The 15,209-nt window shown below is 52.0% G+C and overlaps 1 protein-coding gene across 4 annotated transcripts in view; it reads left to right on the plus strand.

Moving 5' to 3' along the window:
* The first annotated feature begins 13,708 nt into the window (after positions 1-13,708).
* The window catches only part of NFATC1 (nuclear factor of activated T cells 1), a 108,898-nt gene continuing 107,397 nt past the window's right edge, over positions 13,709-15,209 (plus strand). For 3 of the 4 annotated variants that reach the window (XM_050308597.1, XM_050308619.1, XM_050308626.1), the window contains exon 1: positions 13,709-13,936. In XM_050308597.1, the coding sequence (XP_050164554.1) occupies positions 13,804-13,936 (133 nt within the window). In that variant the 5' untranslated portion in view covers positions 13,709-13,803. The remainder of the gene's footprint in view (positions 13,937-15,209) is intronic. The other variant, XM_050308636.1, reaches the window with a different exon arrangement.

Consider the following 15,209-nt stretch of genomic DNA (forward strand, 5'->3'; position numbering starts at 1 on the left):
CAGAAGGGATTTTTCCTGAGCAGGAATGACCAGGATGGGCTGTTGCATTGCACTTGCATTGTTGCGTTATCCTGAGAGTGGCAGCTGTGGAAAGGTGCCTTCATGCTCTCCAGTGGGCACAGCTGGACCAATGTTGGGAGACTCAGGTGTAAGTAGTCCACAGCCTGAGCAGTTGTCTGGTCATTGAAGCCTTCAGCCTCTGTGTAAACTTGTTTGTAGTGCTGGAAGGGAAGCAGGGTAGAGGAAAAAATAATCTCTCTTTGTATACCCTGAAGCAAATTTGGGTGGAGTGGGAAAAAAGCCAAGCTGCTAGTCACATAACCACGGTGCCAGCTTACTATCTGTCCAAAAGCAATTACTTGGAGATGGCAGGTGAGACAGGAGAACGAGGTTATAGCTCAGCTGTAATGCAGAGCCAGCCAAAGTCACTGATCTGGTGCTCAGCAGCACTGGAGTCTTTCTTCTTGACATGCAGGTAACTCACTCTGCCAGTTCTGACATATCACCCCTGAGTGATGGGGTTTACTGCTGGAGAATCAGGGAAAGGGTTCTTAAAGCAAAGCTGGCCCTAGAGGCAGCTGCCTCGGGGCGTGGCAGCAGAGATGTCCAAAACTGCAGAACTTCACGTGTTCTGGTCAGACACAGGAAATGCCTTCAGAGGCAGAAGGCTGGGGGGAGAAAATGAAAGCATCTGGGGAAACTTTATGTAGCCTGAGGCCCTACAGAAACATACCCTCGGCCCCTCACCCTGTTCTACATTGCCCAGTGTGATGGAATGTCTGGGCTGTGCCATGCTGCAGGATCAGGGCAGCCTCTGCAGCTTCCACTTGCAGTTTACTGGCCTGGCAGGAAAAGGGTGTACTGTTAGAATGTGTTGAATGCCTGCTCTTCTTGTTTTACCCTGTACACAGCTCCTTTGCGTCCTGGTGCCATGGTGTGCAGAGAGAGTTAGTGACTCCCATGGGGCAAAAATCAGAAGGCAGCTATCTTGAAGGAGCCCTAAGACAAGTCTGTGGGGTTATCTGTCTGGTCCTGTGCTACCCTATGCTTGGCATGGAGGTACAACTCCTAAGCACAAAGTGCTGCTGTGACCCTGTGCTCATAGCAAGCCAGTTGGCATCACCCTGGGGACATCGGGAGGTCTCCCTCATGAACTGGTCTTTCTACAAACCATCTTGTTTGTGTTTTGAGCATCTGATTGACCATGCCGTTGCCCTAGCTATTCATCAGCACCTGCCGTTCCTGCTTGTGGTGTTCTTCTCTGAGTAACCTGGGTGTCTGGGGCCTCTTTGAAATTGCAGCCTGCTGATCTTGTAGCTGTTGACTCAAGCATAGTCACATCTGCGTGTGGGTCAGGGCTGGTGACTACAGTCAAGACTTCATTTATTTGTGTTGTATTTATTTTTAAAGATGGGACACAAATTCCATGAGAGAGACTCATCTGGTGATCATGTGAAGAGAGTGACCAAGCAGCTTCTCATGGCTGAGCTGCTTTCAGGCAAGCTGAATTCAGTATATGCGCTGCCAGTTCAGCTAAGGGAGAAATTTTGGAAGGAAGACACCCTCCAGCGACTCAAGGAAAACATGAAAAACAAAGACCTCTCTGGAGTCTTTCTTGATACCTGCCAGTCCTGTTTGAGTCACAGACATCTCCAAGCTCTTCTACTTTGCATCCCTCCTTTTCTGGTTTGATACTCTTCCAAGACATAAAAAATGTGGGAACTTTATCTTGTTTTAAGAAAAAAACAAAAGGGAGTTGCTTGCAAATCTAGAATACAGCAGTTATTCAGGTTCATATTACACAAATTTCAATGTGAATATCAAAACTTGAGACAGGAACTAAGAACTTGAGACATGAGGTGAGTGAAGGGGGAAGACTAATAATTTCAATCGTTTTGCCCATACAAAAACTTCTATTCCCAGTTGGAGGCAGCCTCTCCCAGGAGTGACTGATGATTGTAAATGCTACTATTTTTAAGTAGGAGCCTGGTTTCCAAAACATGCTAAATATTCACTGTACAAGCCTCCAGTCTCTTGATAAATCTCAAGCCGGGCAATCAAAATGATCAGTTGGAAGGGAATAAAAGCAGAGTACAGGAGCACCAAATAGATAATTGTTATTGGTATCACATTATAGACCTAGAGCAGGATGGTGGAGATGATGATGCAGGTTATTCAGAGAGGGAGAAAGAGCCCCTTTACCCATTAATTAAGAGACTGACAAGGGAAAAGGTTTTGCCATCACTGAGAATGCATGGAACTGAGGAAATATGACAATAATAGTGGGGTAGGGCTAGAAGCAGTCTGCAAGGAGGAAGGTCCTAGAATCTTCCAGACATGACTTGGGAGGAAAGAAATGGTACTTCTTTCTTAGAAGGAGGCAGAATTTTCATCAAGGTGGTAAATCTGTTAACTTAAAATCTTGGGCATATGGGGGCTTGATAGTGTCATTTACACAAGGTATGAAGGAAGGACTTCTTCACTTTTAATTGAGACTTGATCATCCTCCTTGTTTGAGTGGCACCTCACCTTAGGGACTACTTCACTCGTGTTTCATTTTTTTCATGAAAACAGAGTGTGAATTTTTGCTATATTTAGGAGTGGTTACTCTAGAAATTAGTCGGTTAACTTTGGTGTAATTCCATACCTGTCATCAGCCCCTTTAACCCAGTCAGAAGCAGCACCTGCATTCTTTCCCTTCTAGTCAGTATCTGTGCTTTCCAAAATGGTCTCGGATTTGTTTGAATGACTGATGTGTTGAAGTAGGTCAGAGTCATCATCAATAAATATGGGGAGTTTGCTTTGCTATTTTATTTCTAAAGGAAAGTTTCTGGTGAAAGCTGGTGTTTTTACAAAAGCCAGAAGGGGGCGGTGGAAGCCAATAAATAAGTAAAAGCCCACATCCACTGTCATAACCAAGAAGAAATACCCGTCTTTCAAGATACACTGTGCCCGTTTTCTAAAACTGTGTTTCCATAGTACAGGAAAGAAAAGCCTCCTGAATGGTTTAGTCTTAAGTCTTATGGAAAGGATTTCTTTCCAATTCAGTCATTGTCAAACACCATCACCCCAATTCCTGCTGCTGGGAATGCAGTCTCCACCTGGCAGGCTAATTTATTTATCAGTGCAGTAGTTGAAAGGTGAAGGGGTTTCTGACAGCAGTCCATCTAGGCTGGCTTCAAACCAAAGTCTTGGGAATTCAGAGTCCCCACTCTCTGAGGCAAATTTGTGGTTTCTATTGAACTTTAATTGGGTGGAGAAAATGCCCTTAAGAGAAAACTACCCCAAGTAGTGTTTACTGTGATATCCTCAGGATGGTGAAGGCAGCTGAGTCAGGACAGATTTCATATCAAGGCTCTCATTAACCACTTTTTGCCAGATTTACTGACCACTAATGCCAACTATCAGAAGCAACATGTTCTCATGCTCCAAGTAGGACAGGATCTCAGCACTTTCTATATCAACAAAGTCCATAGGACTGCTCTACCAGACCCAGTGTTATGACTGGGTTCTCTGCACAAACATCCTGGCAGCCCTTCCCTTGCCTTCTCCTGCCCCACTCCAGACCTTCACACCAATGTTCCAGAAAGACCCTTATCACTCAACTGGGAGCTCATGCTTTGGCCCCTCCATAGTTATCCCAAACTGATCTCTTACTACCCTGCCTTTACCCTCCTCTGATCTGCCACTGATACCACCCTTAAACCCTCTTTATCCAAGCCAGTCACAGGATCTAAGAGGTCTTGTACTAGGCTTTGTACCCAGGCAGCAGTCACCCTTCAAGTCCCTCCTCCAGACAAAGTTTTACCCTGAGATCACCAAGTCTAGCTAGCCATGAACTCTAAATAAAGGGGATACCTGTGTGTGTATATGCCCATGCATGCACAGTTTCTGAGGTCGCTTTCTGCCTAATCCTGTGGGTCATTCTATATCTCTTTGCATTCAGAGAACCATCACAGCACCCAGACAAGGTGCTCCAGAGCTCCACGCAGTGCTGGACCTCTGCAGCCCAGTGACAAGTGGAGCTTTCCAGTGGGAGAAGGAGAGGCTGTGTGTGGGTGGAAATGGCCTTTCTTTGTCCTGCTAGAGGTTGCTGGCTGCTTCTGTGGAATTAGTCTGCATCCACTTATTGGAGTGCAGCCAACAAAACTTGGAGCCAAATCCCAGACTTCCAGACTTGACAGCTTTGACTCATGTAACTTGAGAAACACCAAGAGAAGTATTGCATTGTGGCACAGCTCTTGTGGGCTGCTCAGCGCATCAGTGCTGGGCAGCAAGCAGGCAGCAGCCCTTCAGCAGTAAATGCAAGTAGTTTTCATCTCAAAGACTCACATCAAGTGAAGGGTTCTTCAGCTGAAGTTCCAAAGTGTTCTGTGAACCAATGTTCAGCCCTATTCTTCAGTTTGTCTTTTCCCACCTGCCTTCCCCAGAATAAGCTTGGTGGATAGATCCAGTCTGCATTGGTCAGTCAAAGAGGTTCTTCTGCCATGGCTCTACCTCTTAGCTTAACAAAGGCAGTACTGTCTGCACAGATCTGCCCATGCAGTTTTCCCTTGCACCATACACACCTCTGTGGGCAGCCTCCTTCTCATACACCACAGTTAAGAGGCTTCTTTAATTTTATAATTTACTTCATGTGCTTGAAAAGCAACCTGAAAGTAAATTTAATTGGACTCTTGGGAGGAAGAGAGTAGGGAGAATAAGGTCCTGGAAGCAAAGGAGAGGAAGATATTAATTTGTGTCATCTTCATGGGTTTCTATAACTGTTCCAGGCTTGCAGTTGATGTATCTGCATTAACTTGAGGTAGAAGGTAGTTGATGTAGACCCAGTGCCTGGTGTTAGAAGGTTTCATGATGCTTGTGGTTTCACTCTTGTGCTGGAACACAGTTCAGAGCAGAGGAATCATGAGGTGCTTTTCAGCATTTTTGTTAGCAATGAGGAAAAGGATTCTCTGGCTTTGCAGAGCTGAGAGTCTTGCGTTTGAACTACCAGGGGCTGAGGTGTTCATCCTGAAAAACTTTTTACGGCCTTTGAAAGGTCCTGCTCTGCAATGCATGTGAAGAAACTGCAACAACTCAACACATCTGGTTTTCAGGGACTCGACTGAGAGATCCTAGATAGAAGTTTGACCCTACTGATGTTTGCAAACGTGTCTTGTTCTAGTTGCTAGCGAATTTGCACTTCTCATATACAGCAACAGATGCAAAAGAAGAGATGGGGTTCTTCCTGAGACTTTCTGGTTCTGCATACTCATTTGGAAATCAATTTAATGCATTTTAATTGCCTATTTTTCTCCTTGGTTTTCTCTTTACAGCTACATACCAGCAAAAAAAATAATAAGGTAGAGTCTAGCCAGGCAGGCTGCTAATGAGGAAGCTTGACTCAAGTAGATTTTAATTTTCAGCATTTGTTCTTCAAGATAGCTACTTCAGCATGCAGGGATGTCACAAAGCAGGAATGCTGCCATTAGCTAATGGAACAAAGGCTTGTACGTCATTTTGTTACACAAAGAACCAAACACATCCTTGACCAAACTACAAGAGTCCAGCAATCTCTTTCAGGTTGCTGCCCCCTCCACCTCCCCGAGTCAAATCACCCCTATAAAGAAAACTCTCACTGTGCATGAAATATGGTGTGGAAAGAATGAGGGAGATACAATTCCAGCCGTGAAGAAGGTATATGTTAAAAGTCCAATCTCTTGCCAGCCTGTCATCTGGCAAAGAGAAGCTTCTGTCTCTGCCAAACTGATCAAAGTGCTTCTCAGAAATCCCCCATCCATGTGGCATCTCTGTGAGAAACAAGCATTAGCTGAGGTCCATGGCATCCCTGGACAGCCAGAGCAGGCAGGATAGCACAAAGTTGGGCTCAGAGTTAGGATCAAAGTCAGCCCACCACCAAAGTGCTCCCAGCTCGGCAGCTGGTGCAGCTCAGCCATGACCTTGGTACCACTGAACAATGTAGCTGGCCATTGGTGCTGAAGTAGTGCCCTGCAGGCACCTAGAGACATCTGCATCACCATCTCCATCGTAACCCTTCATCTCCAATAGCAAGCACTTTCCTATAATTTCATCTTTTAGGTTGAAAAGCTCCAAGTTTCCTCCCTGTCCAAGGCCACTGTCTTTGGAAAGGCTGAGCAGTTCACTGTTTGGTGAAAAAAATAGCAGAGAAGAGCATATTGCTTTACGCCATTGGGCTGTAGTTCATCATTACCTACTTTACATCAAATGTATAGGATGCTCCTCAATAGGGCATAGCCAAAAGTGAGGGAATGAAACCTTGGCACCACATTTCACCACCTGGAAAGTATTTCCTTTCTCCCTCAATACTTCCCATCCCTTGGGTTACCCTATCATGCTGCAGGGACTGGTGTTTGTACGCATCTGGCACAAGAGGCCATAGTCAAAATTGCTTCTAGAGTAGTCCAAATCCTATTCATAAAGTTTGTGAAGGTGAGCCCAGAAAAGTTAAAGCAATGATTTTATATTTGCTGGAGTTTAACAAGGTTACTGACTCTGCATCAGAAAATGAGGTCATGTGTACGAGTATTGGAGTATCAATATTAGAAGGATAAACTTGGGTTAGAGAAAAGAGAAGTGCAATAAATAGCACCACGCACAAGAAGAGAGTTTACATGCCAGATCTCCCGGGGCTCAGCACCAGGACTTGTTCTGTTTAAGAGTTTTGTACAAATGAGCCCGAGGTTGGTGCGATATCCCAAGTGCCCAGATGCAGATGACATCATGATAGGAGGGGAAGCTGCTGATAAATTTCAGGAACGCACCAGACTACAGGAGGATTTGGAGACACTGGGGAACAGGCTAATACAAAGGAATTCAATATTACACAATGAAAGGTTATTCATTTAGGGAGAACCAATAGCATATTTAAATGCAAGTTTAATAGACTAGAGCAGGAGGAAACTAATGAAGGCAAAGACTCGGCTGGTGCTGGGGAGCAGTAGGGATAGCAGCAGTCTGACAAGTAAATAATAGCTCAGCTGAGATATTGGAAAAGAGGGCTCATGCTGCAGCCCAGGACCTCATACTGGGTCACTCATTTCATGTAACAAGGAGAGTGCTCTTGGCACTGAACTTGAAGTTGAAACAGGCCAGTCCCCAGCTACAGAGAGGAAGGCTACAAAGGGTGCTTCACTGCTGGCCCTGTTCTGTGCATTGGGACACAAAGCTTTGGATCTAAAAGAAGATGCTTCCATATGCATGGAAGCAAAGGCAGCTAAGGACATGTTTGGGCTCCTCAGGGCACTGGGTTATGACCACAGCTCAACAACATATGCTGCCTTTGCTGTAAATCAGCTCAGTCTAGGTCTCCTCTGGCTGGGGGTGGGGAAATGTACTTGGGGACCGGACTCTACCCAGCAGAGGGTAGAGAATGAGATGGAGTTACGGGGGCCTGTTGCTAAAAGCAGACTTTCCAGGGGATGAATAGCTTATCGGCAAGAGAAAAAGAAGCCCCTTTTGCAGCGGAAGCCTTTTCTGACTCCTGATCATCCCAGGCTCAGCCACTGGCCCCTGGACTACTGAGTGAAGCAGCACTGCTGCACATGCAGCCAGCCCAGGCCTTGCATCCATCCTTCTGGGTCACCACTTCCACAAAGTCTATTGCAGCAACCCCACTCCTTCAAGCGAAACATAGACATCTGGAAAAAACTGCTTTGCACTGCCTGAAAATGAAGGTGTGATCCTGCACCTTGGAGGATGGATGAGGTGGAAGCTGCCATCCCCGTGGTGTGCAGGAACCAATACCTACCACAAGTTCCAGTCTACCACAGACTTGGTAAATCGGATGTTTCCCTTCCTCAGAAGAAGGGTCTACTCTGCTGCCAGGTTGAGTCCCTGTGTACCCAACCAGTCTTTCCTTCATTAAGTGCTTTTGAATAAGTAAAAAATCTTGTTACCACCCTCTGTATCAGCACCTGCAGAATCCTGAAACTTCAGATATTTCCAGAGCTAAAACACATTGTCTGGCACAAAACCTTGTCACTGTTTCTTTGCGAGTCTGTCAATACTGTACAAGTACAAATAGAGTGTTAGACATGCTCTTATTTTTTAACCACCCACTGTATTGCACATTCCATTGGCAGTGTCCAGGGAAAAATGCAGAGTATCAGTATTTTCATTTTTGATGGTTGTTTTGCCATGTGAAGGGAGCTCCTGAATTGCCGTGGTGGGACCCCAGGGTCACGCAGCAGAGACAGAATTCATCCCACTGCTGGTACCCACCTCAGCTGAACCAGCTGTGGAGGGAAGATGCTGCACAGTGACCCCTGACAGCAGCAAGGGTTCCACCCTGTACCTGCCACAGTTTGGGTTTGTACAAGGGACAAACTCAAAAGAAAACAAAATGGCACTGACGCAGCCTGTATCATTATGAAATTATTTCTCTGAACTAATGTCCCAGTTCAATTCAGTCGCAGCTCTCTGTATATGGGTCTGGTGCGGCTGTCTGACGTCTGTCTTGATTTTAAAAAGTCACTGTCTGAACAGATGACTGTAGCTCTAAAAAGGTTTAAGGTTCTTTGCCTGCAGTCGCTGGCTGCATTCCTAAACTGTCGTTTAAAAAGAGTCCACTAAATCAAAAGCCAGGTAAATCAACAGAGCACTCAACGTCGTAATGATACCAGTTACAAGGTAAATTACAACATTATTCAAGCACACAAAACTCCTCTAGTATTTGTCCTGCTAAGTGCAATGCACCTTAAAAGTGATGAAATGATTTCTGGCAGCCTGTGAAAGAGGCTGTGTCTGGGGATGAGCCCAGCCTCTGCGTTTGTACTAGTTTCTGAGGGGCTTCAGGCAGCAGCTGGACATCGCTCAGCTGTGCTCCTTGCCTTGCTTGAAAGGTTTCATGGATGTGTTTTCAAAATGGTGCCTTACCAGCCATAAACACTGGCCATGTGTTGTCTCAGTTTCCAGCAAATCTTGTTACAATTTTCAAAGCAGGGGATTAGAAAGACTTTAATTAGGGACTTGGTTAGGGAGGCTTGAGACTTATAAATCTTTTGTTACAATGAATGAAATTCTGAACAGATGCTGGTGCTTTTGAAGCTGCCAAGACCCAAAAGATGGGTGTGCGAACCCTAAGAAGATGGCCCCTATTATGAATGTTAGATATAAAAGGCTGTAAGGATATAAGGACAAGAAGCCCAAAACAAAATTTCCATGCAGAGCAATGGGAGGCTTTTTCTGATCTACATCTTGGATTGTGGGATTCTGTGCGTTTATTGTAAGAAAATGTTTGACATTGGTAAACATTGCAGAGAGAAGTTCCCACCACCCTGTTTTCAAAACACTTGTGCAGACAAAGCTGCAAGTTTTCATTTTACAGAACACGGTGCAAAGAAACAATTTGCCCCAAGTCTTACAAGCAGCTCAGGGTGCAGGTGAGGCACAACCTGTTGTGCTGCGCTACTAACCTATATCCTCTGACAAAGGCATTTTGGTTGAATTAAAGCTTCCCTGAGAAATACTGTAGCTACTGTGCACGAAGCTCCATGCAAACTGTCCCTCCCAGACTGCTGAGGCCCAACAATAAGGAGAGAGAAGGAAAATGCAGAAGGGAATACACACACTCACACAACTTCACATAATGTGAAACTAATCTTGTGAACATGAATCAGACTCTTCAGTTATTAAAACATCCTGTATAAATACTCTGCAGTATTTTTTTTAAAGGATAACATTACATGCAAGAGCGGAGGATGGGGGGAAATCTATTGCTTGCAAAGATGAGCAGAAGGGGTAAAAAGTGGTCAAAACGTGCCCATCCAAGCCTGCGTCATTTGGCTCCTTTCTGCAGCAAAGGAGCAGTGTGTGAGGTTCAGAGAAAGCACGTGTCAGATGGCCAAACTGCACAGGGAATGCCAGCATGGGCTCTGGGTTCCACAGACGGCTCCAGCATTGGAGGGGTATAGCCCAGAAATCACTGGCAGTGGGAAGTACTGCAATGCTGAGACATTATTCCTCACCCACCCTATCTCAAAGGAAAGGAGGAGGGAAGGCTCCTTTCCTACTCCTACCATCCTTCTTTCTACAATATACAGATTTTTTTTAATTCTTGTGATTTCTCCAGTACAAACTGATTGCTGTCAGGGCAGGGGAAGATGAGTGGGAACCAAAAGGGCTATATGCCCTAAAGCAAAGGCTCTGTCACCTGCTAGGTTTCCCTTCTTACCAAACTCTCTCCCCAGTCCAGCTGCTTCCCCACCACTCTGCACTGCCTCCCACAAGCATCGCTTTGACGTGCAGCCACATGGACAAGTTTATCAGCCTGACCTGGGCCACACAAGCCACTGCACACTCAGTCTCAGCAAAGGAGGAAACAGAGTAGAGTAGGGCAGCAGAGCAGCACAGCCGAACTCTCCCTGGCAATTAAACTAATTACTGGCTAAGTTCAGCAAATGCTTTGTTTTGAAGCACAACTGCTTCTGTGGATGGGATGGGAAGCACCACCTCATGCCCTCCTTCTTGCTGTGGGACACATGGATGGAGAGGGGCTGCCCAGGGAGCCCACACAACTCTCTCCTGGATGATATGGGTTGTGAGAAAAGATGGGCCAGCAGAAGCATTCCCATGGAAAGCTGATGAAGGCTGGCTGCATGGCAGTGATGGGGGCAAGACAGGGCCTGGCACAGAACTTGTGACAAAGGAGGGTTTCTTGCTGAGGTGCATGCCTGCACAGATCTGTGTATCCAGTGGAGCAGAGCCTGCTGAGGTCTCACCAGCTCTGCTGTGATTTACTCGCGAGGGATTAGGACTGGTCAGCGAAGGACTGGCCTTGGACAGCCCTGTGTCTGTTCTTGGTGCCTGAACTGCTCTGCTACAGTGATTCCCACACGGGGAGAAGAAGGGTGAGGGGGAGTGAGGCGGCAGCAGCCACATCTCCCTGTTGTCCACTGCCAACTTCTCCCACATGCGGGCTGCAGTGGGCAGTGCTGTCATGCTGCAGCCCAGGGGGCTGCTTGGGATGAAGCTGAACGTGAGATAGATCTTTTTCATCTTCCCGAGGAGGCGAAGAAGACCAGCCATGCCTCGAAAGGCAAGGAGAATGCCGATACTGGTCCCTGCTAACCCAGTGCTTGAGGTCACTGTAAAGTGTTCCTAATACTCCCAAAACTTTTATTTATTTGTTTGTTTGTTTATTTTTCCACTTCATTTTTATTTCTGTTTAAAGAACATTTCGTAAAGTCCAAATTAATGAAGGCCTGCAGTGGCCTTGGCAGTTATGGGTAGGTTTAGGGCAGGAGAGGTAGGGAAGGGAAGCAAACAGGGCAGGGCCAGCTGGTGTGCAAGCCTCGGCGGCAGCCCAGGAGAAGGGACCTGGCACCGACGACGTGGCTTTTCGAAACGGCCGGGGCGCGTTTGCTACAATGAAACAACAGCCGTCTAAAAATAAGGTTGTTTTCTGTACTAAGCTCCTTTTAACTTCGTTAGTCATCACCCGCTCCCAAAATAAGCTCCGTGTAACAGTCTCTCCTAGTAGCGGCTGTAAACAAACTCGGAGAGGCGGGCAGGAGGTGCAGGGCAGAGCGAAGCGGAGCGGCGGGCGGAGGCGGGGCGGTCCCGGGGCGGCCCCGGGAGGCGGCGAGGGCGGCGAGGCCGCGGCCGGGACCGGGAGCGGGGCGGCGGGGCCGGGGCAGGGGCCGGGGGCGGCAGCGGTCCCTCTCTGCGCCGCCACCGCCGGCTGCCCGCGCCGGCTGGCGGGGCCTTGGAGCGGAGCCACGGTGGTCCGGGCAACGGCATTAAACAGGAGGAAACAGACGGGGGATTCCGTCATTTCGGCGGGGAGCGGGGCAGGGGGGAAGGGGGGAAGGGAGGGCGGGGGCGGCAGGAAAGGAGAGTCCCGCCGGGAGCAGCGCGGCTCCCGCCCCCGCCACGGCCTCCCGAAAAGGTGCCGGGATCTCCCCTGCGTCCCCCACCCACGCCGGGCAGCTCCGGTGGGCGCGGGGGCCGGAGCACACTGATAGGGAAGGACACGCGGACGGCGCACACGGACCGGGGCACACGGACGGGGCCGGCTCACACGGGGCCGGGGCATACGGGACCCCCGAGCGCCGCCCCGGGGCCGCCCCGTCGGGCGGGGGCGCTGCGGCCGCTCCGCCCCCGGCGCCCCCTGGCGACGCCCCGCGGGCCGCTGCGCTCCCCGAGCGCTACGTCGGGGCCGCCCGCCCCGGGGGCCCGAGGGGAGGTGGGAGGTTTGGGAACGGTGCTGCTGCGAGGCTGAGGGCTTTTCCCCTCTGTTCTTCCATTCAGTTTTCCTTGAAAGAAAAGCGTCGCCCTTTTTTGGGTTCGTGTTTCCCCCGCCCGACGGGACGGCGGGATTCGCGGAGGGTGCTGTGCTCCTCGCCGGGTGCCCTCTTCGGCGGGCATCGTCTTCCAACACGGTTTAGTGGAGGAGCTCGCCCTGAATAATCGGCCGCGGGCTCCTGTTACCCGGGAGCTGACAGGATTTCGTTTATATTGGGTTTATTTCCAACCACACATGGGTCACAGGCACTAGATTTATGATTTTTTTTTTTTCCTTCTTCTTCACACACCAGATGTGCTCAAGAGCACCCCATCTCCCTTCGCACCGCCGGCCGATTCCAACAGAAAAGTATGGTCCCCTTCTGCCAGTTGTGGGGGCAGAGGGAGGACAAAGCGGGAGCGGGGGCCGAGGGGCTGGAAGCGGCGGGAGCGGGGGCGGCGCGGCCCCTCTCTCAGCTCCCGTCCGGGAGACTCCTGCCTGGGCCGGTGTGTCACGGCCACATCGGGGGCCCAGACGGGGCATCCCGAAGATGGGAGGTGGGAGGAGAAGCCGCTGTGAGCTGGAAATCTCTCCTTCCCCCCGCTACGAAGTGATGAGACACAACTGTGTTGCTGAGATATTTACAGAATAATAACAAATAAAATAATAATAAATCTGGAGCGACTGAAACCGAGTCCGCCGGGTCTGTTAGTAATTTAGCAGAATGGGATTTTCCTTTCTCTCGCCTGCCAGTTGATGCTCTTTTCCAAATTTCCACAGCGGGGGAAGCCTGCGATTTTTTACATAATGATTTCAGCATGCGAGGCTGCCTAGCTTTTTTTTTTTTTTTTTTTCCCCTCTCTCTGCCTGCCTCCTTCTCTCTCTGGTCTCCCTTCTCTCCCCACCTTCACTTAGCGACCCCGGCGCGCCGCCCGTTCCCCCGCAGGAGGGCACCCGGCTCCCGCAGGCTGACGGGACCCCGCGGGCGCCGGCGGCAGGGCCGGGGCTGGGCGGGCCGGGGGCTGGGCGGCCGCCGTGCCCCGCGGAGGGCGGGCGGGCGGCCGTGGCCCGTCGGTGCCCGCCGGTGCCCGCCTCCCGCTGGCCGCCCGCCGGCGGCGGGGCCGGAGCCCGGCTGACATCACGGGGCCGGGGCGGGGAGAGGGCCGGGAGGGAAGGGAGGTGAGGGTGTTTTCCAGCTTTAAAAGGCGGTGCCGGGCGCGCAACCCTGCGTCAGAGCGAGACTTCCACGCTCCGCACACTCACTGCCCCCGTCCCCCGCCCGCTGCTCCCGGCGGGCGGCAGCGCCCGCCGCCCGTCCCGCCGCCGCAGCGCGGCGGTGCCTCTCGAAGTCCCCCACGCACACCCGCCCTCCTCTCCATGCCCCGGCCCCGGGGGGGCGGCGGCGGCGAGCTCCTGTGCCTCCGCGGGCGCGGCCACCACGCCGGGGGCGGCGCGGCCCCGGTCACCGGGTCGTGAAGGCGGGCGGGGGGCGCGGGACCAAGGCGGGACAGGCGACAGGCCCAGGGCGCGGTGCCGGGCTCCGCCGCCCCGCCGGGTGGATGCCAAGCGCTGCCCCGCCGGCCGCCGCCGCGCCGCCGTCGCGGGACCCATCCAGCGGGAGACAGAGGCCGGCCGTGGCCCCGCAGGACGGCGCCCGCCCGCTCGGCAGCACCATGAAGGCGGCGGAGGAAGGTAACGGGCGGCGCTGCGGGGGGCGGAGGGCGGAGGGCGGGCGGCGGTGTCCCCCGGTGTTTCCCCGCGGCGGCCCCTTGCCAATAGGTGTCTCCTTCGCCTCTCGCACGGCGCCGCCGCTGCTCCCGGCCGCCTCCCGCCGGCCCTGGGCTCGGGCCCGCTCCCGCTGACGGCCCGGCGGGGCTGCGGGAGCGCCCGGGGTCCGGCCAGGGGTGACACGCTGCGAGGCGGCTCGGGGATTCCCTCCCCGGCCCCAGGCTTGGTTTTGGAGGAGGTCATTGTAGCCGTCCCACGCTCCCGGAGAAACGACGAAGGAGTCTCCTCAAACTGCGGGTCCCGGGCAGTGCCAGGCGCCATAGCGGCGCTCCCGCACACAGAGACAGGCGGGCACGCCGTGTCCGGCTGCGGGGCTCCGCCGCCCCGCATGCCCCGCATGCCCCGCGCCCCCGCCGGGGGCCGAGAGCCCTGCCGCCACCGGCCCGGCTCCGGGGCAGCGCTTGCCCCGCTATCCCAGCTCTCTGTCGCGTCTTCTTTCGCTGCCCCTGCAAAGATGAGTGCCCTGAAAACACAGCGGCAAAGTTTCTCCAGGGAAGAAAATGGTGGGCGCAGGGCTCAGGAAGCGCTCTGCTCCTCGGGGCTAAACTTGGCCCTGCCAGGGGCAGCGTCTGGCTGGAGCCAGGACCGGCTTCAGCCTCCCTTCTCTCAGTCGCGACATTGTTCTCTCCCCGGCACCGGTCTCGCCCACCGGCTAAACTTTTGCACCTCGCTTTCCCTGCGGCGCTTTTCGGCGCCTCCCCCGGCAGCGGGACCCCGCCGGCATCCCCACTGGGCATCACCTCCGCGCCGCGGCAGGTGCGGGGCAGCTCCCGGCTCCCCGCTGCGGGCCCGGTGGCTGCCCTCTGCCGTGCTGCCCCATGCCCCTCTCTCCAGGCTGGTCCCCGGCTCCAAAGTTTCTTCCCTACCCGATGGTGCCGCCGCTACTGCTGCTGGTGCAGCGAGCCCGCGCGTCCCGGGCAGAGAAAGTTGTGAGGATGTGGAGCAGGGGGGGCCGTCCATGTCCGCTGTGTTTATTCCGCAACGTGGGACAACGTGACTCCATTCCCCAGGCTTGTCCGGAAAGCTGGAAGGGCGCTCAGGACTCTTTTTTTTTTTTTTTTTTTTTTACACAGCAGTTTTCATCCCAGGGGTTCATTTCAGTTGTGAGGATCCTGACAGTGCGAAAACTACAAGCGCGGCTATGACTGTGGCTCTGCTTGTGAAGTATGGAGCGCCT

This window comes from Myiozetetes cayanensis, unplaced genomic scaffold (assembly GCF_022539395.1).
Source record: "Myiozetetes cayanensis isolate MyiCay16 unplaced genomic scaffold, myiCay2020 scf1, whole genome shotgun sequence".
NCBI classification, from domain to species: Eukaryota; Metazoa; Chordata; class Aves; order Passeriformes; family Tyrannidae; genus Myiozetetes; species Myiozetetes cayanensis.